General features: G+C 39.2%; 1 protein-coding gene and 1 non-coding gene across 18 annotated transcripts in view; both read left to right on the top strand.

Moving 5' to 3' along the window:
- MAPKAP1 (MAPK associated protein 1) overlaps positions 1 to 27,942 on the top strand; it is a 241,414-nt gene that overhangs the window by 59,753 nt on the left and 153,719 nt on the right. For 12 of the 17 annotated variants that reach the window (XM_013058760.2, XM_013058749.2, XM_013058753.2 and 9 more), the window contains one exon: positions 6,483 to 6,533. The exons of the other annotated variants lie outside the window; for them this stretch is intronic. In XM_013058760.2, coding sequence (XP_012914214.1) covers positions 6,483 to 6,533 — 51 coding nt within the window. The remainder of the gene's footprint in view (positions 1 to 6,482; positions 6,534 to 27,942) is intronic. 17 annotated transcript variants of the gene reach the window in all.
- On the top strand, positions 27,292 to 27,423 carry LOC123392837. The gene has a single exon (XR_006607518.1). It is a non-coding gene; the product is annotated as a small nucleolar RNA SNORA72 (small nucleolar RNA).

The raw sequence follows: 27,942 nt of genomic DNA, 5'->3' as shown, positions 1-27,942 counted from the left end.
CCATAGACCTTGCTTCTGCCTCTTTAGAGTCCAAATTTTTCTCTTTCTCCCTCTTCTCGGTGTACAGCCCAGCATAGCACTCAGTAAGTATTGGACAGGAGGAAGGGAGGAATGTGCATCTTAGTGGGTTATATCTGAACTATTTCAAACGACTGTAATGACAGCCACGGTAATAATAACAACGAGCATATGTTGAGCATTTGCTGTGTGCTAGCCACAATGCCAAGTGCTTTGCATGTAATGATAAATTGAATTCTTGCAGAAGGCCTGTGAGAAGGTATTACAATGATGCCCAGTTTGAGAGGTGAGGAGACTGAGGCTGGAAGAGGTCCAGTAACCCGCCTCAGGTCAGAGAGCGAGGAAGTGGGAAGAGGCAGCCGCGGTGCCCAGGCGCTCCAGCTGCAGACGGCGTTCTTCATCTCCGTGTTACACTTGCATGATGTGTGAAGGGCTCCCAGAGGTCTTCTACTTGTTATTGTGAGGTTAATTCTCAGCCAGTTTTTAAGTGGCTCCTTGTTTCCCCCAAGGGGTTGGCCACAAAGGTGGTGATCATTCCTTTTGCCCTGAGGTTTTCATAAAGTCTTTTTGCCAGTGGAATATTTGTAGCTGAAGCCATTTAGGAGACAATGAGGTGCTTAGGGACAGAGAGCTGCCGTTGTACAGATGACACAATGTTTTATGTGCTGCCGTCTTTAAGGGTGCAGGCTCTGTTTCCTCAGGCCTGAATGATTGAGGGACATGAGTGAGAGTAAGCAGATTGCAGTTTAATCTTAGAAAGATCGAGGTAATTTGTACAGACCTGTAAGTATTTGGAGTTGACTGGGAGGAAGGATGTTGCTCATAGAAAAAGGAGAAAAATATTAAAGTGTATTTTGTGTGCAAAACAAGGGGTCTTTCTATGAAATTGATAATGTCCACGTGATTATTTTCAAAGAAAGATGCTTGCCAAAGTGAGATTTAAGCCATTTAAAAATCTGAATTGATAGGAATACTTTTCTTCTCTTCCACCACTCTCTCCTCACATGGTGTCCCTAAGGTCAGCCAGTGATTCCTTCTCAGGGTCTATCAGATTTGACAATTCTCAGATTTGCCAGACACTTCCTTGTTCCAGGACCTCTCACGTCCCATTTATGTTACAGCAGCAGCTTCCAGGCTGGTCTCTCTGCCCGCTTGTCCCCTCTCCCTCCATGTGTCCAATTTGTGGCCAGATGAACTACCCCATTGCCCTCTTGAGATAGCAAAACTAAACCCGTCCACTGACAGTAGCAGCACCCTCTCTTCCCACATACCTTCCATCTTAATTTGTACCATTCAGTTCACCCTTTATTTACCCATCACCTACTTTCCTCTTGTAGATATGCTACTTTTTTTTTTTTAAAGATTTTATTTATTAATTTGACAGAGAGAAATCACAAGTAGACAGAGAGGCAGCCAGAGAGAGAGAGAGAGAGAGAGGGAAGCAGGCTCCCTGCTGAGCAGAGAGCCCGATGCGGGACTCAATCCCAGGACCCTGAGATCATGACCTGAGCCGAAGGCAGCGGCTTAACCCACTGAGCCACCCAGGCGCCCCGTAGATATGCTACTTTAATGAAGACATCATTTCTCATTTAAGCTCCATGATAGCCCAGAGAGAGAGATATTTTTATTCTAGTTTTCTAGATGAGGAAACCATCTAGAGACAGAGAGAAAACCCCAGAAGGAATTAGCATGTAGGTGCAAAATAATTATCTGGTAAATGAATAAATAGATGATCGAAAGCCAATAATTAAGAAAGTTTATGCAGTACTTGAACCTGAACCAGTCTGATTCTAGATCTTCTGTTCCCCTGCTTCCTGATATAGCCCCATTTTCCTTACTACCTGACAGTTGTGTTCTCTGACCACGAGCTCTTTCTAATTTTTCATACTGTTGCTCTAGTCATTTCTTTAGCTTGGACTGCATTTACCCCATTTCCTTATTTTCTTCAGAACATAGGGCAAAACTCATTCTGATTGGCACTTTGATACCTGAACCACTTTTTATCTGCCCATTGCCTTGGTGCTGTAACATTACAATATGCTTAATTAGATATTCATTTGTGGCCTGCCTTTTCCTTTCCTTTTCTTTTTTTTTCCTCTTCCTTTTTTCTTTTTCTTTCTTTCTTGACTTTATTTTTAAGCAGTCTCCACACCCAGCATGGGGCTCAAATTCACAACCCCAAGATCAAAAGTCCCATGTTCCACCAACTAAGCCAGGCAGGCACCCCTGATTTGTGACATTTCTAATCAGATTACATTTGGTATGTATGTCTTCAAAGACAGACTCACGGGCTCTTTGGGCAGAAGGCTGGGAGTAATGAATTAAGTGTCAGGCAGACTTGGGTCTTGGTTTTGCCACTTATTATGCAAGTTTGGATAAATAAGAGCTTAACTTCCATTGGACCCAGTGTTCTCTCCTTTCCAGCCCAACTTTTTAGTCATTTTTTAGTCATTGGCCCATAACAGGTCATCAGGACAAATTATTTTTTCAGTTAATTAATGCTTTTTTATTTTTAAGGATTTTATTTATTTGTTTGACAGAGAGACCACAAGCAGGGAGAGCGGCAGGCAGAGGGAGAAGCAGACTCATCTGCTGAGCAAGGAGCCTTGAGGGGTGGACATAGGGCTCCGTACTATGATCCTGGGATCATGACCTGAGCCACCCAGGAGGCCCAGTTAATGCTTGTTTAGTTGTGGGTGTTCTGGTACCTCGGTTCACTGGTACACTTGCCCTGGGTGCAGTATTTAGTTTAGAATTTTCTCCTTAGGAATGATGACCATTCCAGCAGTGTTAGATCGACTTTCCCAGGCCACATATTAGAGAATATGCAATTAGTTATCTGGCAGATGTTACAATTACAGAATTGTTATATGAGGGGGGAAGAGTTTTTATCTAATTTGCCAAATTATTTAATTTGCCTTTATGTGTCTGATAAATATACATTAATATTTTCCTGGGTACTTTTTTCAAACCAATACTTCCCTTAGTGTTTTGTTTTTTTTTTTTAAGTGTTTGATTTAGTTTTTTTCCTTCTCTCTAGTCCCTTGTATTTTTGTTCTCATCTGTGTGTCTCCTTCAGGGTGACTGCCTGTTCTAGGCATCACACCTGTCATTGGAGAGGTATTTGCTGCCTTGGCTCAGGGTCTTGTTCATCTCAGAGCAGGTCTCCTTTTATCGGTTGTGCAGCAGCAGTTGTCCAGAGTTCCTTCCAACAAAGATCCGTGGAGTTGGAAGACTTGGGAACAGGGAGTGCCCTGGGAAGGCATATCAGAGCCACAGCTATCCCACCATTCCACAACCAGTGCTTAGAGCTCATACCTAGGCCAGACTGAGTTGAGATGCTCTAGGGGGGGGACTATATTTAATCAGATAGAGACCTACACCCTAGCAATCTTTGTTTCAGTTAATTTAGTGAAGACTTGAGCTACTTAGGCCAGGTGTATACAGATGTGAGATAAACCACTATCCTTGTTCTGGAGGGGCTTGCAGTCTAGTGGGTTTACAGACCACTGTGAAGAAGCATTAAGGAAATTTTAAATTAAAGACAACTTAAAATCAGAATTTCGGGTGTCTGTTTTTGAGCAGGAGGTGCTAAATCATCTCTATATCTTTTTGCATAATTTAGTTTTAGTCTGTGTGTAATTGCAATTCTGCTCTCGCACCTACCTTTGTTATCTTTGAAAATTTTTTCTTATATATTGCACATGAGTACTCCTTTTCAGTGACTAGCTTAACGTTCCTTTGAGCATTTATTTCACAGTTCCCGTGCTTCATGAATAGCCTTGTAGAGAAGGCAAAGGTATGGAGCATTTTATCAACTGTGATCTTGAACATACAGTGGAAAGTTGTTTTCATGATTTTTTTAAGATTTTCTTAAAATTTTATTTTATTTTTTGAGAAGCAGCTGGGGAACATACAGATAAAAAGACTGGGAGGTAGGGGAATGCAGTGAGCATTTGTATCTAGTGGTTTCAATTCCGTTTATGAAGTGTTGGGAGACTAATCTTCTGAAAAGAGGCTTGTGCCACTAATGATGTTTGCGGGGAGTGGGCCTGTTCTAAGCTTCTTGCTGTTGGTGTAAATAGACATTAAGAACATCCGATAAATCTGAGGGCAGAATTTGCAGGACCTGATGTCTTCCTGGCCCTGTGGAAGCAGTAGGTTTCATGGTGGGCGGGCCGGAATTGCAGGAGAACTGCGTGCCACTGTTTCAGTGCAGAGAGAGGAAGAGAATGACTCCAGCATGAGACTGGTTAGCTCTATCTGTGGATTATTATGGGATGACCTTTCCACTCAGTAGATTGTCATGGAGCAAAGCAGAGGACAGCAGTTGACAGATGTGTTTCCCAAAGTTCTGTTCTTTCCTTGCTGGTGCATCTTTGTGATAAAATCTTTGAGCCTCAGTTCCCTTATGTGAAAAAAAATTGGAGTGACTGTACGTACCAGTGCTGGTTATTTTGAAGGTAGAGTGGAGAATACCTGGGCAGGGGCTCATAAGCTGCTTATTGTCCCTACAAATGACTTATTCTGTTGAGACTTAGACTTTCCGTCTCCCCTGTAACCCAGCATTGAGCATTATCAGGATCAATTTCCACGGAGAAATTTAAACCACGCCTAACTTCACCAGTACTCAGTTTGCCCCAAGGAAATGGGCTCATGAAGCCGTGCAGTGTTCTTTGCTAGTTAGAAAGGAGGTGAAGCCGTAATTGTTTCAGTGGGATTTCTTTTTCCTCTTCTCCACCTTGCGGAAAGTGTATTCATGTGTTTTATAAGACTCCCCTACAAGTCTAATTTGATGACAAGAATCGCCATTATTGCTAAATTTATTACACTTTCACCTCTTTTCCCTGAGTGACTCATTATTGAGTCCTGGAAATGCAACTGTGTTTTTGTTTAGGAGGAGGTGGTGGTGAGGGAGAACTTGGGGATGACTTTTAAATAAGAGAACTTTGTATTATATTTATCTGTCTGGAGGCAATAAATCTGTTTCAGCAGATTAAATACAGACTTCTTTATAAAGCCCTATTTTCTCAAACCTCTTATCAGCAGCACTTGGCAGTAATCACACCTACGGAAACTTGTAATTTTCCTCAAGGAGGTGACACTGACAGAATTAAAAATGAAGGAGCCCCCCTGAAAAGCAAGTTCATTACAAATTAACAGTGGTCTTAGCAAAGCAGTGGGCTAAGGCGTGTCAAATAGCGATATGGATAAAGAAACCCAGCATTTTAAACTGTCAGAGCTGGGAGCAGGGCTAGCCTGAGAACAAATTAATCACATATTGTCAAGGCAAAGTTGCATCAAATTAACACATCGGATTCCAGCATATTAATGTTAGAATGCTTTCACCTGATTATTACTGCAAACCATTGCCACTCTTTGAATGCAAAGATATAATTAAATTGCTAAATAGAAAGTGCATATAATATCTCCACATGCATTTAGGATGCATGAGCTGAAAAGTGCACATCCTAGGAAGTGACAGATTCTATTTGTAGGGGGAAAACTTTACTTTTTTTCCCTTTTATTTACTTGGGAGTACTAGAGTATGAAATTAGAAAAGTTAGTTATGTTATTCATATCCTATATGAGTTAGATGAAATACAGGTTTAATTTAACTGATTTGCTACACTGGCTATGAGTACATAATTACCTCTGTGTTTTTCTGGAAGAGAAATGGGAAAATGTTGCACAATGGTCCTTTGCAACAAAATTGCCCATTACACATAATCCTAGTGGTGGATTTATCATCAGAAGGTACTTTGGAGAAAGTAGACTGGCCTTTATGACAACTGTCTTTTACGTGGGATTGCTTTTGGGCTCTGCTTAATATAGTATTGTGTGTTTTCTGATACTCAGAATGAGAACTCTGGCTCAGTTGTGGTTGACCTTTGTGATCAGGGGTATAGCCCAGCAGGAAGAACTTGCTTTTTTCCTAGTCTCTGCTTGACCTAGATTACCAGGCCTTCTGATTTGCTCTCTCTGCTATTCACATTTGGCCTTATTGTCTCTGTTTATTCACACTCGGGCTGGACTATTTCCCCGGCACCCTCTACCAAGCTCTGTCGGTCCTTTGCATTAAAAATCTTCCTTAGAACTCACTTCCTTTCTTAAGGACCCCTTTATCAACCCAGGTATCCACAGACTTCTCTCTTCAGCTTGAGACAGAGCAGTCTTGATTTACTAGTCTCACTTAGCAGCAGTCAGGGCTTGTAAACCTGATGAAGAGGAGTAGTGATCATTAGGAGCCAGCATGGGCTCACTTAGAACCTGGCAGGGTAAGATAACCTCCTTTCTTTCTTGGGTAGGCTGATGGGCCAGATAGAGTACTGTGGTCATGGCACTGTGACTTTCACTAAAAGGGACCCTTGACTGTCTCAGAGGTTACAAAAGTGTGGATGTCATTGCTTCCTGGGCATTTCTGCTTTGTAGGCCATCTGATCTAAGACCTTTGTTCCCCTCAGGGTGAGTGCCTCCTGCCGCTCAAGCACGCCTCCATTCTCCAACCCCACACAGTGAGTTTCTGAGCTCGTGAGTGGCAAACTCATTTTGATATTCATGTCACTGGATTATGTTTGTGAATTAAGTGTGTTGCAAAGGCCGTGTTTATTGCACTCCAAAGACTTCTAAAAGTTTGTTTTGTGTCTAGATGTTTAGGAGTGAGCCATGCCTGTGTTATTAAGTGTACAGTATGGTAGTGTTAATCATTTACACCTTTCTGTGCAACAAAGAACTAAAACTCACAATTCCTCCTTGCTTCCTCCCGCTGCCCACCTGCCCCTAACAACCACCATTCTACTTTTCCTTTTCTCAGAGTTTGACTGTTGTAGATGCCTCACATAAGTACAATCATGTAGTCTTTGTCTTTTTGTGACTGGCTTAAGTCACTTAGCATAATGTCCTCAAGATTGATCCACACTGTAACTGACAGGATTTCCTTCTTTTTTTGGAGGTGGAATAGTATTTCATTGCATGTATGTATTATCTTTCCTATATCTGTTCATCTGTAGGTGGACATTTAAGGTTGCTACAGCCTCTTGGGTATTATGAGTAATGCTTCATAGAGCATGGGCATGCAGATGTCTCTTCAGGATCCAGTTTTCATTTCTTTTGGATATATACCCAGAGGTGGAATTGCTGGATCATATGATAATTCTGTTTTTAGTATTTTGAGGAACTTCCATATACTTTTCCATAGAAGCTGCACCATTTTACGTTTCTACCAACCGTGTACAAGGGTTCCATTTTCTCCATATTTTCACCAACACTTGTTGTTATCTGTTTTGGAGGCTTTTTTTGTTTGCTTTTCCTCATTTTTGTTTTTTGTTTTGTGGGGTTTTTTTTTTTTTTTAGATTTTTATTTATTTGTCAAAGAGAGAGGGAGAGAGAGCAAGCACAGGCAGACAGAATGGCAGGCAGAGGCAGATGGAGAAGCAGGCTCCCTGACGAGCAAGGAGCCCGATGTGGGACTTGATCCTAGGACCCTGGGATCATGACCTGAGCTGAAGGCAGCTGCTTAACCAACTGAGCCACCCAGGCGTCCCGGTTTTATTTTTTTTTAATAATGGGCATCCTGACAGATGTAAGGTAATAACTTCATTATGGTTTTTGTTTGTTATGGCCTGTGATATTGACTTTTCAAGTGCTTCTTGGCCATTTGTGTATCTTCTTTAGAGGAATTTCCCTTGCCCGTTTTTTTTTTTTTTTAAACTGTTTTTATTTTTTTTTAAAGATTTTATTTATTTATTTGACAGAAATCACAAGTAGATGGAGAGGCAGGCAGAGAGAGAGAGGGAAGCAGGCTCCCTGCCGAGCAGAGAGCCCAATGCGGGACTCGATCCCAGGACCCTGAGATCCTGACCTGAGCCGAAGGCAGCGGCTTAACCCACTGAGCCACCCAGGCGCCCCTCCCTTGCCCATTTTTAAATTGGATTTTTTTTTTTTAAATTGTTGAGTTGTAGGAGTTTCTTATGCATTCTGGATGTTAACCCTTTATCAGATACATTTTTTGCAGATATTTCCCCTTGCTGATTTGTAGTTCTCTTTTCTCTCTATTTACTATTTCCTTTGCAGGGCAGACATTTTAAGTTTGATGTAGTTTCATTTGTCTTTTTTTCTGTTGCCTGATTTTGGAGTCATATCCAAAAAAAAAAAAAAATCACTGCTAAATCCATTGCCAACAAGCTTTTCTCTTATGTTTTCTTCTAGGGGTTTTATGGTTTCAGGTCTTACATTTAGGTCTTTCATCCATTTTGAGTTAATCTTTGCAATATGGTGTGAGGTACGCATACAGCTTCATTGTTTTACCTGTGGCTATCCAGTTTTCTCAACACCATTTGTTGAAGAGACCCATTCTTGTCCTAAATGACTTAGAATGAGAGCACAGCTATAAGTGGAAAAGTAATGGTTAGAGCTTTATCCTTCATATTTATGTGACTGTTCTTGCTAATTTACATAGTGAAGGATTTTATTTAAAATACCCTTTTTTGTGGAGGGTAACTCAGTCGGTTAAGTAGCTGCTTTCTGCTCAGGTATGATCTCAGGGTCCTAGGATCGAGCCCTGCACCGCAGGGAGCCTGCTTCTCCCTCTCACAGATCCTAGCATCCAGTAGTCACTCAGCAAAACTAAATGTATGAACAGGCCATCTTTGCCATAGACTGTACAATTATGAAGGATACGATGCCTAAGTTTATATATAACTAGGTGAGCTTCTGTCTCCTCAATTCTAAAATTAGGAGATGGAAAAAATTAATAATAAAATAAAGTAAGATTTGGAAGTAGATAGTTCTCTGAGGTCCCCAAGTCTATGAATATCACATAGGGAATTCTTATCCACGTACTCCCAGAGCTTCAGTCCCACAAATCCCACAAGATCTGCTGACAAATAGGACAGATCTTAACTTTTTTGTTTGGTGGGTGGGGCCCTAAGGAATTTTGCCATTTTAAAGTCCCGTGAAGTAAAGTTTGTTGGCTAAGCTTTACCAAAGTGTTCTGGTACTAGCAATTCTGTCTTTCATTTCAGGCAAAGCATCCCCATCTCACCCTCTTTTTTAGCTTTACTATTCTTATTTCTAAAATTGGAGAGATTGATCTATTTTTACAGTTCAGTGGATGTGTGTTTGAGGAGGGAAATGAATGTATTTTGAAAGAGCATATTTGATATTTTAATGTTATGTAAGGGAAATAATTTTTGTAAAATACTTAGAAAAAAAGTAAAGCTTCATGAAAATTTGTTGGGAATATACAGAAGATAGAAAAAATTTTAATAGCTGTGATGAGGTATACATCATCTTTGGGGGTGTGTGTGAGATTTTTATAGTCATCAGAAGGGGTCTCAGGTTAAAGATGGTCATGAAACATTGCCTTAGTTTTTGCTCCTATTCTAGTTTTCTGTGATTCTGTAATGATGAAAATTTCACAGAAGGCTTCAGAGGGACAAGCCCTGCTTAGTTCTGATTTATGTATGACTTGCATCTACAGTTTTTGTTTGCTTGTGTGTGCTTCTAAATTGAATCCCAACTCTTCCATTTACTACCTATATAACCACAGGCAAAGCACTTAATTTCTCTCAGCCTTAATTTTTTTCATCTGCGAATGGGATATGGTAACACCTTCATAAGATTGTAGTAAGAATTAAGTTAGATGACCAAAGCTCTTAGCTTAGTGGCTGGTGCATCATAAATGTTCTGTTCATGTTATTTACTATTGTTAGTATAGTATTGTTAAGAGTTTGGAAGTGAACATGATCACATGTGACTTTGGAACTTTGAGAGGCATATGTAGAAATTAGGAAAAAAAAATACTCATTTTGTTGTTGGCAAATCTGGTTAGGTTCTTCAGCCTGATACCTTAAATATCTCTACTGAGTTTAGACAAGCACCGTGCAGTAGAACATTCTATGATGGTAGAGATGCTCTATATCTGTGCTGTCTAGTATGGTAGCCCCTAGCCACATGCAACTGTTGATCGCTTGAAATGTGGCTAGTATGACTATGGAACTGAGTTTTAAAATTTAAGTGATTTTAAATTTAAATAGTCACATGTGACTAGTCGTTGCTATATTGGGCAGTATGTGTCTAGACACTGGGATGACTTAAAAAGGAGTATCTGTATCTGCAGAGGAGACAGACTTAACAGAATTGCTGTCTCATACTCTTTCCATGCCAGGGCTGGGGTCAGAGAGAACTGGGCCCTCAGACTTGATCTTAGAAGACTGGCCAGGGACCTAACCCTGGCTAGGGTTCTAGTTTAGCCTGTTCTAGTTTGAACACAACTTGGCAGGCACTTTTGAGACAGCCTGGAACAGATGAAGCTATGCCAGGGAATTCAGTCTTCTTGAAAAAAAGAAGAGGGATGACTTTTCCAGTATTTCTAAAATGGTAGAAAGACCTCATTTGCGGCTGGAGCTAGGAAGCCAGGGACTAGAAGGAATAGTTCCTTCAGTGGCTCCTACAGTTATAGCGACTAAATGTTGTACAGGGCATTTTCTCAACAATAAATTTTAAACTTTAATGCCTGAATGATAAAGACTTTATATTTTGTTTCATTTTACACTTCAAATATGACCACATATTTTTTTCTTGGGTACTTGTGTATTTTTTTTTTTTTACAATGTAATTGGATGATCCAAGTGTAGCTTATCTTTCAGACAGAACAAAGACACTTAAAACTACAATTAAAACAAAATGTTTCATAAGCCTCCTCCCTGAATTCACTCCGATCTCATTTGTATTGGATATGGTTTTTAGTAAGCTTGTGAAGCTTCTTTGTAGTTTTTCCTTTTTCTTTGTATTCTTTTCATTGGGGTTAAATATAAAAGGGCATTCTATTTATATATATATTTTTAAAGATTTTATTGGGGCGCCTGGGTGGCTCAGTGGGTTAAAACCTCTGCTTTCAGCTCGGGTCATGACCCCAGGGTCCTGGGACGGAGCCCTATGTTGGGCTCTCTGCTTAGTGAGGAGCCTGTTTCCTCTCTCTCTGCCTACTTGTGATCTCTGTCTGTCAAATAAATAAATAAAAGTCTTTAAAAAAAAAAGATTTTATTTATTTATTTGACAGAGAGACACAGAGAGGAAACAGGAGCAGGGGGAGTGGGAGAGGGATAACGCAGACTCCCTGCTGAGCAGGGAGCCCAATTCGGGGCTTGATCCCAGAGTGCTGACCTGAGCTAAAGGCAGGTGCTTAACTACCCAGGTGCCACCCAGGTGCCCCTAAAAGGGCATTCTAGATAGAATAGTTTATTTCTAGAAAGGGAAAAGCTGATGTTTCTTTAAGTGCATCTTGCTTATAGCCTAGTAACATGTGCCATCATGACTGTGTAATTTCATAGTATGGGGCATCCTGTTGTCCATGAGTAACTAAGTGAGTTTGAAGGGACATTTTTTGGGAATCAGATCTTACATTTGGGGATTTGTCTTGAGATCACCATCATATGTACAGCATCCCCCCACCTTATTAAAATGATGGTTACACTTCTAAGCTCTTTAGTTGATATCTTTTCAGAATAAGTATTTTCACACTGTTTAATAGTAGCCTCAAAGAACCATGCATAATTATGGGATATGAGCAGTTACTTTAATGACTATGTAATTTATATAGTGAGGATATAGCATATCTAAAGCAGCCGCCAATTAATTAGAAGACACTGTTTAATCTACATGTATAAAATTTCAATTAAAACGTCTTTGCTAAACTTCTTGTCTGATTTTATTGTATTTTATATGGCTCAATTGATTGAAACATCTTTGAAAATAGTTATTGCCTTGGAATGGTAAATCATTGATTAAGCATTTACTGTGTGTTAGGCATTATGGTAAGTATTTTATATATATTATTTCATTTAATCCTTACAACAGCCTGTGAGATAGATTATATCACTGGTACACAGATTTGAAACTTCTTGGGACCTCAGTGTTCTCTCCTTTATACTGGGGTTAATATTACCTACTTCAGTGTGTAACAAGGATTAAGTGAGATTAGTACATGCGCACCTTGCAAAAAGTACTCTGTAAACGATAGTTGCTGTTGTTACTTTTGTCTTACTATTTTTTTTTTAAGGATTTTATTTATTTATTTATTTGACAGAGAGAGATTACAAGCAGGCAGAGAGGCAGGCAGAGAGAGAGAGGAGGAAGCAGGCTCCCTGCTGAGCAGAGAGCCCGATGCGGGACTTGATCCCAGGACCCTGAGATCATGACCTGAGCCGAAGGCAGCGGCTTAACCCACTGAGCCACCCAGGCGCCCTGTCTTACTATTTTTGATTTCATGTTTCATGTTTTAAAAAGCAGTGCTTTTTTTTAAGAGAGGGGGAGAGGCAGACAGAGAGGAGAATCTTAAGCAAGCTACATGTGTGGAGCCTGACGCAGCGCTCAGTTCCGTGACCCCAAGATCGTAACGTGAGCCGAAATCATGCGTAACTGACTGCGCCACTGAGGTGCCTCAAGGGCCTAAGGGTCAGTGCTTTTTATGATCCAAAAAATGTGCAAAGGTATTACACAGTGAAAGGTCTCTTTCCCTGCTGCCCCCATTCATCTAGTACCTAATCCATATCCATTTTACTAGTCTGTTACATGTCTTCCAGAATATCAATATGCAAATATGAATATATATTCTTACTTCTCCCCCCTTCTACACAAAATATAACATACTATTAACACTGTTTCAAAGGTTGCTTTATTAACTTAGCAGTATAACTTAGAAATCACTCTGTAATAGTCCCCAGAGGATTTCTCATTCCTTCATATAGCTGCATAGTATTCCATTGTTTGGAAATATTATAATTTATTCAGCCAGTTCCCTGTTGAGGGAGACTTGAGTTATTCCTAATTTTTTGCTATTACAAACAGTGCAGCAGTGAATAATCTCATGCACATGGCATTTTGCTTGTGTGCAATTACGTATGTAGGATGAATTTCAAGAAGCAGAATTGCTGGGTCAAAGGGAATATGCGTTTGTAATTTTTGTAAGCATTGCCAAATTGCCCTTCATAGCATTTGTGCCAATTACATTCTAACCAGCATTACAAAAGAGAGTGTATTTTCTCATAGCTTCACCATAGAATTTATAAAACGTTTGGATTTTTGCCAGTCTAATAGGTGAAAAGTGAATTTGTGTAATTTTAATTTACATTCTCTTATGAGTGAGATGGGGCCTTTCATTTGTTTAAGAACCTTGACAGTTTTGTAAACTTCCCTAATGTATTAGACTCTTGATCTTTTTCTTAATTTCTAGGAGTTCTTTATATATTGGGGAGAGTAATCCAGTTTATTGTTTATTTTGTGTATCTTTTGACTTTGTTTATAGATTTTTTGGGACCATACACAAAAAATCTTTGAGGAGTAAAATTTACTTGTTTTCCCTTATAACTTCTGGATTTTGAATTTATTTATTTGGGGAAGTTTTTTAAATATGTCTTGCATATTTCTTATGTTTATTCCTAGATATTTGCAGTTCTTGCTATTGTGTATGGGGCCTTATTTTCTGTTTCTGACTGTGTGTATTAAGGCTGCTGATTACTGTGTTAATTTTGTATTCCTTTACATTACCAAATTTGATTTATAGTTTTTAATTCATACAGGATTTTCATATATATATAAGAATATTATAATATACAATAATATATAGAATAATATAGCAATTTCATTTTACCTCTTTCATTTCTACTTCTGCACCTCTGACTGCTTTCTCCAGTGTTGTTGCTATTGTCACGACCACCACCATGTACTTGACATTAAGCTAAAAGTTGGCATTAAGTAAGTGTTCATTCATTCTTTAATTTCAAGGTGTAAACATTGCTAAAATGTGGCAGTGTCCATGCCAAGCAGGGAATATTAAGACAAATTTTAAAAAGTAAAATAAAGGAGGGCAGAGTTGGAAAACATCTTTGTATTTTTTACCCTTTCTGGCAGCGCTTATAAGATCCGATATTAAATAGATGCATGTTTTGTTTGTTTGTTTGTTTTTGCCTTTGTTGAAAAATATCATTTGAGGTGTGTATTTTCTCCCTTGGAAATCACTTGGTATTCTTTTTTCTTTCACTTTGGAAAAAAATTAATACTTGACAATATAACCACAAGATTATGTCTTTGTGTTCGAGTAATAGTCTTGCATTTAATCAAATATAGAACAACATTTGAATTAGCAACTGAAATCCTTTTGAGGTTTTCCAGAACTTCAATTAAACTTAGTAGGAATTTTGGATTGCTTTTTGCTGCGAACATTCTGTTCCTTGATTCCGGGTAGTCCTATAATGAGTTGTCTCTAGCATTCAGCCTTCTGCTCTCAGGGGGTTATTTGATTTGTAAACTGTAGGGGACTGGAGAATTTGAGGAGAAAAGAATATGAGGAGAAATTGTTAAAAATGCTTTTTAAGTGCATATGCAGTTCTCTTTCCCCTCCTCCCTCCCTAAGTAAGTCCTTAAAGGAAATTATTGGTTACTTGGGAATAATTGAGTACTTTTCTTTTCTACATAAGCTGGCAAGCTTGTGAGGCTCCTTATCCATTTTTGAAATATAGATATGGTTTACTTACAAATGTCTTAAATTTTTGAAAATTAGGGTGCCTGGCTGGCTCAGTCTGTTAAGCGGCTGCCTTCGGCTGAGGTCGTGATCCCAAGGTCCTGGGATCAAGGCCCACATTGGGTTCCCTGCTCAGTGGAGAACCTGCTCTACCTACTTGTGCTCTCTCTCTGTCAAATAATCAATAAATTCTTTTTAAAAATTTTAAAAAATTAGAAATTTTTTGAAAATTAAAATATTGAGCAAATGCAGAAAAACATTATTTTGAAAAAGATTTTGTTTATTTATTTGACAGAGAGAAGGTGAGAGAAGGAACAGAAGCAAGGAGAGTGGGAGAGGGAGAAGCAGGCTCCCCACAGAGCAGGAAGCCCTCATGACCTGAGCTGAAGGCAGATGTTTAAAGACTGAGCCACCCAGGCACCCCCAGAAAAACACTTTAAAGATATATCCAAGATATAAATAATTGTGTAGTAATCACTCATGTACCCATCACTCAGTGTGGGAGGAAGAACATTACTTTGACTTTTGAAGTCCCCTGTGCATTATTCTTGCTCTGCTCCCACTCACAGAAGTGTCAAATTCTCTTGATTCTCCTTATAGCTTTATCCCTTATGTTTGTATCTCTAAACAATGCATTTTTGAACTTTATTTAAAAGGAATTATGCTTTAAATTCTTCTGTAATTTTTTTCTCTCAACGTTATGTTCCTGAGATTCACCTGTGTTGATGCCTGTAGCTTTAGTTAATTCATTTTCATTAATGGAGAAACTCCATTGTATGAGTATACTATAATTTATTTATCAGTTCTGTTGTTGATGGACATTTGGGTTGTTTTTGCTACTACAAACATTACTATTTATAAATAATTTACATGTGCAAGAATTAACCCAAGGCTTAGAAACATGTTTGACCATGAATCACATCCACAATGGGGGATACATTTTATATCCTGACCCAGCACGCATCCCTGTAATGTGTGATGTACACATATGTATGAATATATAACATTTGGAAGCAAAATTTTCATCTAAGAATATTTATCTTCACTAAGTGCAAAGATACTCTGATACTTTTTATTCTAATCTAGTCTGTTGTAGTTAATTAAAGAAATATTGGGGCACCTGGGTGACTCAGTTGGTTGTCTGCTTTCAGCTCAGGTCCTTGTCCCCGGGTCCTGGGATGGAGCCCTGCATTGGGCTCCCTGCTTAGCAGGGAGTCTGCTTCTCCCTCTCCCTCTCCCTCTGCCTGCAACTCCCCCGGCTTATTCCCTCTCTCTCTCTGTCAAATAAATAATTAAAATCTTGAAAAAAAATATTGGTCAGAATTGCCTAAATTGATTTCCTAACCCTCAGGACCATGGTTTCAAAAATCCTGTTGCAGAATACATACAGATTTGGAATTACAGGGTCATAGGATATGAATGCAGCTTCAGCCTTAATAGATAATAACAAATTCTTTTCCCAAAGTGGTTATTCCCATTTATAGCCGTGTTTAAGTGTCCCAATTATCCCAGCAGACTTAATTTTTCCCGTCTTGCAGGTATGACATTGTATCTTATTGTGATAAATTTATTTCTCAGATTATAACTAGAATTTTGCGTGTATGTGTATTGGTTATTGATATTTCCTGTTCTGTGAAATTCTGTTCAAATCCTTTGCCCATTTGTGTTTATCATTTTTTTGAAAGATTTACTTATTTATTGGGGGCGCTGGGCAGAAGGAAAAGAAGAGAAAGACTCTCAAGCAGACTTTCTGCTGAGTGTGGAGCCCGACATGGACTTGATCTCATGACCCCAAGATTGTGACCTAAGCTGAAATCAAGAGTCAGATCCTTAACCAACTGAGCCACCCAGATGCCCCCTTGTTTATCATTTCTTACTGATTTGAAGGAATTTTCGAAAATGTATCTTGGATAATAAACTTCTTAAAAAAGATTTTATTTATTCATTTATTTGACAGAGAGAGCACAAGCAGGGGGAGCTGCAGGCAGAGGGAGAGGGAGAAGCAGGCTCCCCACTGAGCAAGGAGCCTGATGTGGGTCTGGATCCCAGGACCCTGAGATCATGACCTGAGCCAAAGGCAAATGCTTAGCCAACTGAGCCACCCAGGTGCTCCTGGATAGTAAACATATTTATGTGTGCAGATACCAGCCATTTTATGGCAGAAATCTTCTTCTGATTTGTGGCTTGTCTTCATTATCTTTGTGGTGTTTTTTTCTTTTTTAAGATCTTATTCCTTTAATCGAGAGAGACAGAGATAGCAAGAGAACATGAGTGGGGAGGAAAGGGAGAAACAGGCTCCTCGCTAAGCAGGGAGCCTGATGGGGGGCTCCATCCCAGGACCCTGGGATCATGACCTGAGCTGAGGGCAGATGCTCACCTGACTGAGCTACCTACGTGCCTTGTGGTGTTTTTTTGATGAACAGAAATTTATTTTTAATGTATCAAATGTATGAGTCTTTTGCTTCATCACTTATACTTTTTTGTCTTATTTGAGAAATCCTTCCCTACCCCAAGATCATAAAGATATTTCATATGTTGTATTTAAGTTTTGAAGATTTTATTTATTTATTTGACGGACAGAGGTCACAAGTAGGTCTAGAGACAGGCAGAGAGAGAGAGAAAGGAGGAAGCAGGCTCCCTGCTGAGCAGAAAGCCCGATGCGGGACTTGATCTCAGGACTCCAAGACCATGACCTGAGCTGAAGGCAGAGGCTTAACCTACTGAGCCACCAAGACGCCCTGTATTTAAGTTTTTATATTTAAATAATCTGTCTGGAATTCTTTTTTTTCTTTCTTTTAGGTGTGTAATGTGAGGTAAAGGTGCAATTTTAGTGTGTTTTGTTTGTTTGTTTGTTTGTTTTTCTGAATGGTTGATTGGTTGGGCATTTGTTATTTAAATCTCATTTCCCCTTGGTCCATGGGGCTAGCTCAGTCATATGTATCAAACTTCCCTTTTTGTGTGCTACTGTTTCTGAGCACTCTCTTCTTTTCCAGTGGTTTGTTTTTCCTAGGTTAATATCATACTATCTTAATTATTTCAGACTTAAAACAATTTCTGATATATCGTAAGTCAAGCCCCAAAACTCTTTTTTTTTCCCCTTAATTATGAGCATCCTGTGTATTCTTGACCCTCCCATATAAATTTTGAAACTGCTTCTTAGGTTTTAAAAAAATTCCTGTTAAGATTTTGATTGGACTAGAATTTGTAGATTAATTTGGGAGAATTGATAGCTTTACTATTTTAAGCATGTATATCTCTTCATTTACTTAAATGCTCTAAAGTGACTTTAATAAGATTTTATAATTTTCTCCATAGAGTCTTGTCCTTTTTAGATGAATTTACAAATACTTAAAATTTTTTGATTCTGCTCCCAATATCGTTTAAATCAGTGTCTGTTTCTTACTGGTGTATATGAATAGCAGTTCATTCTTCCTCCTCCTCATTCTTTTTCTCCTCCTCCCCATTGTATTTATTCACCTCACGGAGATTTTCATCAGTAACAGAGGCAGTTGATTCTTCTGCATTGGTTTAATTTCAACAACTTTGGTAAACTTCTAGTAATCCTATTTCATACCTTTTTTGGTTTTCTCTGGAGTCAGTGATTTGCAAATAATGATAGTCTCTGTTTTCTTTCTAATCCTTATACTTTTTTTTTCTCTTGCCTTACTGAGCTGGCTAAGACCCCTAATACCGTGCTGAAAAAAGTAATCTTGCTATGTTCCTGACATTAAAGAAACGACTTTTAATATTCCACCATTAAGAATGATGTTTTTTGTTTGGTAGATGGCTTATGTTAGAATAAGAAAGGTCCTTTTTACTCCTAGTTTGCTAAGATTATCTTCTTTTTTTTTTTTTAAAGATTTTTATTTATTTATTTGACAGACAGAGATCACAAGTAGGCAGAGAGACAGGAAGAGAGAGGAAGAAGCAGGCTCCCTGCTGAGCAGAGAGCCTGATGTGGGGCTTGATGACCTGAGCCAAAGGCAGAGGCTTTAACCCACTGAGCCACCCAGGAGCCCCTATCATATTTTAATCATGAGTGAGCGTTGAATGTACTGAGTGCTTTTTCTATATTTATGTATACTGCCATATTATTTTTTCCTTTAATTTTGTGATCTGATCAATTATATAAAATCATTTTCTTGGTGTAACTAGCCTTGCATATGACAAAATAAAACAAACTTTGGTCATCGAGTATCCTGGCTTTTATATAGTGCTGGATTGGTTTGCTAATATTTTCTTGAGGATTTTTGCCTCCTTTATTCACAAGTAAACTTGGCCTATAGTATTCCTATCTCATACTCCCAGGTTTTTGTTTTTGTTTTTAATGAATGCATCCTTTTTTTCTTTAAGATTTTATTATTTATTTGGTACAGAGAGAGACAGTGAGAGAGGGAACACAAGCAGGGGGACTGGAAGAGAGAGAAGCAGGCTCATACTGAGCAGGGAGCCCGATGTGGGGCTCAATGCCAGGACCCCAGGATAATGACCTGAAGGCAGATGCTTTACGACTGATCCACCCAGGCACTTCAGGTCTCAGGTTTTGTTACAAAGTTTTGGTAGGCGTATAGAGTGATTTAGGAATTATTCTTTTTCAGTACCATTGAATAATATGGGAAATAGCATTATCTGTTTTTGAATGTTTGTTAGAAATTGCTAATAATCTGTTGTAGCAGGTTAGGTCCCATGGAAAGCAGAATCTGAAGTAGAGATACACATGCAGGAAATTTATTAGAGAATGCTTTTGGATCAACATCTATGGGGAGAAGAGGAGGAAACAGCTCTTCATGGATAGCAGGAGGAGTTGGAGCGCTGACACCTGGGGGACTCTGAAATTAGGAGGACACTTCAGGGTTGCCGCAAGTTGGGGTAAGACTGCGAGGTTTTATATTCCTTGCATCCGACTTGTCACTGAATCCTAGCTGCCCTGAAAAGGGGGTGTGGTCTTGGACAAGGAGGCTCTATCATCCTGTTTAATTCCAAGAAAGGACTAGCAGCTGATAGCAGCCATCCCAGCAGTTGGAGAATCCGCCCTTCATTCCTGAGGATGGCATCTGGGTGGTGCAGCCAGGGACTACCCTTGGTGCCACTTGTGTTCATTTGCTTCTTAGAATTCTGGGAGCATTCCTTTGCATCTGTGGGGGCTTCTTTTCTTTGGGGAAAATTATACAAGGAAGGTGGAATAAGCTGTAGTCTGCATTTCTGCAACTGCTTCTAAGGTCACAACTGATAGCCATCCACCTCTTCAGGTATCCATGTTAGTCCCTTCAGTCTCAATTAGTGTTTCTGCTGCCCTGGTGGCTTTCATAGTATGATGACTCAGACCCTGATCCCTGAGGGTCCAGGTCCCTGGTCAAAAGCTGTGGCTGCTTCATTTGTCCTTTACCAGCAAAATTGGGCAAAAGAGGAACAAAATATGCACAAGAAGATTTCCTGGCCAGATGTGTTCCTTCCTGCCTATTATGTAACAGCGGTCCTACCTTCTCCTGATGAGAATTAATTACTCCTGTCAGGATTGTGCTTTTTCTTCTTGCCTGATATCACTTGACACAGGGAGCATGAGGGGCAGCCATAGTCTAGCATTTAGTGGGACTTTTGCCGTGTCTCCTGGTGGAAGTGTTCTCACTTGCCAGGTTCTCTAAAGCCACAGAGCCCTGATTTCCAGAGATAGGAAGCATTCCCCATAATGGCTAATCTTGCTTCTTCTCCTTGGTTCCTAGAACCATGTATTTTATCTGCTGGGGACAAAATACCATATAATGGTTGTTGATTTTTAGTATATATATAACATCCTGGAAATGGCTTCCCAGCCTTACAGGGTATAATCTGTGAGCTAGTGCCTTATCTGTACCTTCAATGTGTTGTTCAGTCACTCTTATACATTGACAGCTTCTGGGTAGTGTGGTGTCTGATATGACCAAAGGACCCCATGGTTGTATGCTACTGTTAACATCTCCTTTGCTATAAAGTGGATTCCTCAGTCTGGTGGAATATTAGGTGGGCTGCCACTTTGGTGGATCAAACAGTCTGAGATATCGGTGCTAGCTGAGGCACTACTGACAGGAAGTGCAAACCCATAAGTACTAGTCTCTCCCAAAACCACTCTCAGAGTAGAAGGGATCCAGTGCATTCAGCTTTCCACCGAATGACTGATTGGTCTTCTTAGTGATGATGCTGTATTAGGGACCCAGCATTTTTCTCTGTTGCTGTTAGGTTGGATATTTGACAGTAGGCAGTAGCAATATCAGCTTTGTTGAGTGTGAAATAATGGTGTTGGGCCTGTATATAGTCTCAGTCTCTGCCGCCATGGCTTCTCTAATCATGGGTCCATTGTGCCAGCATTGGAGAGACCAATAACAAAGAGACTAGCTGAAATTAAAGCAAGTCTGTGTTGAGAATTTCCCAGATAGCAATTTACCAGGAGGATTTATAGGACTCAGCATATAGTTGTACTCACATTTGTGATTTATTACAGCGGAAGGATACAAAGTACAATCAACAAAGGGAAAATGCATATGGGATGAGGTCTAGGTTTACACTTCTAAGAGTCCTCTCTCAGTGGCATCACATAGGACATGCTTAATTCTTCCCAGCAATGAGTTATGTCAATATGAACAAAATATTTTCTACTGGGAAAGCTTATTAGAGACTCAGTGCCCATAGTTTCTATTGGAAGCATGTCACATGGGCACCCTCTGTCTATATACCAAAATTCCAGAGTCCTAGAAAGAAAGGAGGTGTTCAGTATAAACCATTGTTATTCGCACAGTTAGTCATTCTTACTGGTTAGGGTAATGAGGACTCTACTGAGGTCCAAGTTCCCATGAGTCTACATATTTTAACCTCCTGACACAAGCCTTCACTTTGACGTAAGGAAGATGAACAAACATGTCCTAAACTCATGACTATTGGGAAGATTCCCTATCACTGTTGTCTCTCTCTTTTTTTTTTTTTTAAAGATTTAAAAAATTTTATTATTTATTTGACAGAGAGAGACACAGTGAGAGAGGGAACGCAAGCAGGAGGAGTAGAAGAGGGAGAAGCAGGCTTCCCACCAAGCAGGAAGCATGACATGGGGGCTCAGTCCCAGGACTCTGGAATCATGACCTGAGCCGAAGGCAGACACTTAACAACTGAGCCACCCAGGCACGCCAGTATTACTGTTGTCTTTTAAGGCCACTCCTGAATGGGACTGTAGTATAGCCATGGTCCATTTTTAGCTTCAATGATGTCCAGCGGTTCTTGAAGTGTTGGTATTCCTCTTAGTCAGTGTATAATTGCAAAATGGCCATAGGTATTTTTTTTTTTTTTTTTTTTACCTGATGTAGAGGTACAGGTCCTTCTTCCTTCAGCTTTATCTCATAATCTCACACTTTTTGGATATGTCTATCACTAGGTTTTTTTTTTTTCCATGAAACTTTTTTTTTTAATTTTTAATTTTTTATTTTTTATAAACATATATTTTTATCCCCAGGGGTACAGGTCTGTGCATCACCAGGTTTACACACTTCACAGCACTCACCAAAGCACATACCCTCCCCAATGTCCATAACCCCACCCCCTTCTCCCAACCTCCCTCCCCCCAGCAACCCTCAGTTTGTTTTGTGAGATTAAGAGTCACTTATGGTTTGTCCCCCTCCCAATTCCATCTTGTTTCATTGATTCTTCTTCTACCCACTTAAGCCCCCATGTTGCATTACCACTTCCTCATATCAGGGAGATCATATGATAGTTGTCTTTCTCCGCTTGACTTATTTCGCTAAGCATGATACGCTCTAGTTCCATCCATGTTGTCGCAAATGGCAAGATTTCATTTCTTTCGATGGCTGCATAGTATTCCATTGTGTATATATACCACATCTTCTTGATCCATTCATCTGTTGATGGACATCTAGGTTCTTTCCATAGTTTGGCTATTGTGGACATTGCTGCTATCACTAGGTATTTTTTATACCGATTACTTCCTATTTGATACATCAATTATTTATGTGTTTCTAAATTTCCAAACCTATTAGGTTTTATACTTTTTCTTTTTAGTTATTCTAACTTTATTGTTTTGTGGTAGAGAAGATGGCCTAATGATACCAGTTATTTGAAATTTGTTGAATATGGTTTTATGTCCACTGATGTAGGTCACTTTTTATAAATATTACCTGTGAACCCAGGAAGAATGCTAGAATAACTGCTGCTCTTAGTTGCAGGATTCTAAATATGTCCATTAGGTCAAACCTGTTAATGTTGTTAAAATCTGTATCTTTATTGATATTTTTTATCTGCCTGCACTATCAGACAAAGATACATTAGAATATTTCACTTTGTTGATTGCCTGTTTTCCCTTAATGTTCTGACAGATTTTCTTTTACATATTAGGAGGCTGTGTTTTTAGGTTCATACAAGTTCAGAATTATTGCTTCCTGGTAAATTGAACTATTTGTGATTTGGGACTATCTCTAGGGTACCCCCTCCCCATTTTCATAGCTATACAAGCTCCATTTGGTTAATATTTGCCTGATAAATGTGCAGTTTCATGTTTAATGCAGATTTTTTTTCCCTTGCTTTTCCTCTTTGGGTTTCCCTGGACTTTCTGAGTCTGTGCAGTGGTATCTTTTTTACCAGTTTTGTAAACTCTCAGCTACTCTCTTTTTAGACATTGCCTCTGCACCTTATTCTTCCCTCCTCTTCTTAAATTCTAGTTAAACTTGTTAGAATATTACTTGATTTTCCCTGTCTCTTAACCTCCTTCTCATATTTTCCCTGTGTCTCTTCAGGTTACATTCTAGGTAATTTCTGCAGTTCCGTCTTCCAGTTCACATATTCCCTTTTCAGCTATGGAACCCATACATTGCACTTGTAGTTTTAGTTATTGTATTTTTCATTCCTAGAAATTCCATTTTGATCTTCTAAAAATCTGTTTGGTAATTTTTAAAACTTTTTATTATGAAACTTTTTTTTTTTTTTTTAAGATTTCATTTATTTATTTGACAGAGAGAGAGAGAGCACAAGTTGCTCAGAGAGGTAGGCAGAGAGGAAGGAAGCAGGCTCCCCGCGGAGCAGAGAGCCTGATGCGGGGCTCAACCCCAGGACCCTGGGATCATGACCGGAGCCGAAGGCAGACACTTAACCAACTGAACCACCCACGCGCCCCTATGAAACGTTTAATAATGATTTTCCTAGTAGTATACTGTTCAGTGAACACCCTTAAACCTACCACCTATGTTTAACTATTAACATTTTTCCGTATTTGCTTTACTTATGTTTTATTTAGCCATTTCAAAATTGCCATCCACTCCTAAATATTTTAGCTTGTATCTCCCAAGGACACTGACATTCTCTTACCCCAACCATGATATCAGATCGTAACCTGGGTGAGATTTTACAGTTTCTTGCTCTTACTCATATTTTTAATACTTTAAAATTTTTCTTTCAACCTGTATTTTATGTTCTGTTTCTGATCATTGTGTTGGCTCCAGTCTTTGTGGGCCTCTTACGTAATGCTTTTCTATGTTTTATGATTTGAGGCTGTAACAACTTATTTTCTGCAACTTTTCTTTTGAGATTACTGAGTCATGTAGGTTTCTCCTACAAGGCTTTGTTAGCTTTAGCCTGGTACCTGGGGTTACTAACAGCCCAGGACAACTAACTAACTTGCTTACGTAGGTTGGTCCTTCCTTCCCTCTCTCCCTCCTTTCCTTTTGCTTTTGCTTTTCCTGTTCCTTTTCGTTTTCCTTTTCCTTCCTTCCTTCCTTCCATTTATTTTATCTTTTTAAGTAATCTCTGTACCCAACATGGGGCTCAAATTCACAACCCTGAGATCAAGAGTTGCATGCTCTACTGACTAAGCCAGCCAGGCTCCCCCAGGATAACTTTAAATTCTTGATTGGATTCTTTCTGGTCCATCCATCAGGTAATATGAATTCGGCATGAAAATCTTATATGAAAGTTGTGGTTATAAATTCTCAGGAGAAAAATTTTTTTTTTGTTTGGGACATGAAATTTTCCCTTGTCATGTGGGGGACCTTAATTCTAATTTACTTTCACATGTAGGTCTTTGGGGTTCCAGCTTTATTACGGATTATGGATGGGCTCTACTGGGTATCCACCTGACCAGGAAAGTATACACTTCATATCACTTTGTTTGGTAAATACCATCAATATTGGCAAAAATTGTGTTGTGTTTTCTTTTCTGGGTTGCCCATTTCACTTAATTTTGGGGCCTTTGTGAATTCCTCAAACACTGCCAACCTGTTGAACTAGGTAAAATGAATATTTTTACATTTTGTCAAGTTCTTTAGTTGTTCTTCATTAGATTGTTGGTCAGGGTACATATTTTGCTATATGGCTGAATTAGAAGTTCTTAAGTAATCTAGAACATTTTTTTTAATGTTTTGTCTTAAATGTTGTAGAAAGAGTATTTTAGAAGGATGAAAAAGATAGAGACAGTTTATGCATAAATATGTCATTGTTCTTGATTTCATGAAAATGTTGATTCAAAATATAATACAAGGCTTTTTCCCTCCCAAGAAAGCTTTAAAAATATACACTGGTTTTGGGGCAAATTATAATAAGTTAAGTATTGTGGTCTTTCGAGTCCCTTAGGACCTGGGTTTCCATCTGAGTTCTCTCACTAGCTATGTGACTTTTATGATTTCTTTAACTTCTTAATATTTATTTATCTGTAAAATGGAATAAGTAAGGGCAGTTTTGAGGATCAAAAGAGGTAATATATGTGAAGGGCTCAGCCTGGTGCCTGACACATAGAGTAAATGTTAGCTGTTCTTAATTTTAGCCATTCTCTTTCCAGAAGTGTTCAAGGTGTTAATACAGAGTGTTAAATGTGAAATATCTCACATTATACATGTAATAGTGTAAAACTAAATATGGGTATGTGGGAGACACAACCATAAAGGGAAAAGCAAGACAGGTACCATAGTATCAGAAGATGAGGAGAAAAGCAGTATGAGGCTTGGCAGGTGAGCAAAGCCAAGAAGGCCCTCTGACTCCTCTCGGCTTTCCAGGACTTGGATTTAATAAAGATCTTCTCTGCTCTGGCTTTTTCTTTTGTGCTCTGTTTAGTTAGTCTGGGAGCATATATATCCCTGCCTCTTTGGACCAGAGGGAGTTCTCACTTCCTGTGGCCCACGGGAGCTGCATAGCATACTTTAGGAGAAGGATGCTTGTTCCCTTCTATTGGGACCTCAAGGATTGTTAGGGATTTTCATTCTTACCAGTTCAACAGGAACTGTTTGGTATCCCCAGAGTTCTGGAAGTACCTTATTAGATAAGAGATACAGTTGTTTTCTTCAGAATAGAAAAATCTATAATAAACAGGAATACAGAAATATATACCATGCAGCATCAGCATATATCAGATAATATGAAGCATTTAGACTTTTTTCCTCTTCCCCCGGTAGACCAGGCCTCGTGAAATTCTTGTACAACTTTTCATTAGGCTCCAGTGTAAAGCATCAGAAATAAGAGGGAATCGTGTAGTCCACCTCCTTCTAACCTTTTGCTCTGTATTTTTGCATGCCCAAAGACAAGAAAAGTGTGTCTTTTCATTGTCTGTGTATATTTCTCTTGGTACTACTATTGTCACTTTAGTTTTTTAGTAAAGGAAATTGGCTTATTTGAAACGTTTGTCTTAATCCTCTATGGAAATATCAGTTTACGGGAAGGTTAAGGCAGCTCGTTTGGGCTCCTCTCAGAGTCTCTGCTGCAATTGTCGGAAAGGAAACCCCAGGGAAAGCCCCCGAACACAGGCTTCACAGGAGCAGTGTCTGCGCAGAAGAGAACACTCTCGATGCTTTATCAGGTGCTGTCTGGAGAGCAGAAATAATGGGCTGAAGGCAGAAATGCTGATGTCTCCACTTTCCCAACTTAGCACAAACATCTTTATCTTTGGTGGGTTTTGGTGCCACAGAGGCGGCTCCAAGAAGCCTTAAATGCAAGTGTGATTGCTTTTACAATCCTGGCTTTGAAAGCATGGCGTTTGGGGATTTCCTTGACTTGAATTCTTTTTTTAAAGGGAGCGGATTCATAGCATCCACTGTCAGTGCCATTTCCCTTTCTGTGATGACTTATGCACTGTGTACATGAAAGGATTCAGGAAGTAAGATGTAAACATAAGTAGATAAATGAACAAATAAATGAAACGCTCTGCTGCCTTTGTCACAGTGAAAAGGTTTGACTGTAACATAATGGGAACATAGCAGCTGTTTGATTAAAACTTTAGGATTTTTTCTGCAGATTTCGATGCGTGTCTGCATTTTTTTTTTTTTTCTTTTTAAACAACACTATGATATGGGAGAAGTGGTTCCCTAGAATGCCATGGAGCTTTTTAATGTAGCACCATCCTAGTCACTGCAGGTGCTGGTATGAGATACTCTCCCTTCTGGGGCTTGCTTCCCTTCTGATATGTCCATCCTTTGGATGGCCCAGAAAGTGGTTTGTAAAGAATTTGCTTCTTATCATCATACAGTTTTTTAAAGTTGTTGTTTTGTTTTACCATCTTAAACAGTTTGAAATGTACAGTTCAGTGGTATTAAATGCATTCATCCTATCATACAGTAGTCCTCCCTTACCCACAGGACCCCCCAGTGGATACCTGAAACTGCCGACAGTATTGAACCCCGTATGTACTATTGGGGTTTTTTTCTATACATACATACCTAGATAAAGTTTAATTTATGAATTAGGCACACTAAGAGATTAACAATAATAAAATAGAACAACTATAACAATATACTGTAAGTTTGTGAATATTCTTACTGCTCTGATTTTGTAATAATCAGGGCAGGCTAAACATTTGATATATTAAGACCATGCATATGTCCCCAGACCTAGTTCTTTCCCTCCATCTGGTTTTATCAATGCTGGTGATAAACCAAGTCAGATTTATACAGTGCATCATATGTGGGAAATGTCTGTGACTCTAGGTATCTGATCATCCTGGAGAAATGACAGCACAGCTAGTGTAGTAACTTTTGAAAATAACCATTGCTAATTGATGATTACCAGTTGCCATTAAATGAGTTATAAAACTAAAAAAAAAGTTATTTGAATGTAGTCTCTCTCTCTTTCAAAATACCTTATTGTACTCACCCTTCTGGGGATGATGTGACTTGATAAAATGCCTGCATGATGAGATGAAGTGAGGTGAGTGACATAGGCATTGTGATGTGCGTTAGGCTACTATTATTGACCTTCTGACAGCGTTTCAGAAGGAGGATCCATCTGCTTTGGGACCACAGCGGACCACAGGTAACTGAAACTGTAGAAAGCGAAACTGCTGGTAAGAGGTGACTACTGTATGACCATCACCACTGTCTGTCTTCCTCTTTTCATCTTGTAAAAATGAAACTCTGTATCCATTAAACAGTAACTCCCCTTTCCCCCTCCACCCC

Source organism: Mustela putorius, unplaced genomic scaffold, assembly GCF_011764305.1.
Source record: "Mustela putorius furo isolate JIRA1106 unplaced genomic scaffold, ASM1176430v1.1 tig00000596_pilon_pilon_pilon, whole genome shotgun sequence".
In the NCBI taxonomy this organism is placed as follows: Eukaryota; Metazoa; Chordata; class Mammalia; order Carnivora; family Mustelidae; genus Mustela; species Mustela putorius.
This window is presented reverse-complemented; position numbering and strand designations above follow the sequence as displayed.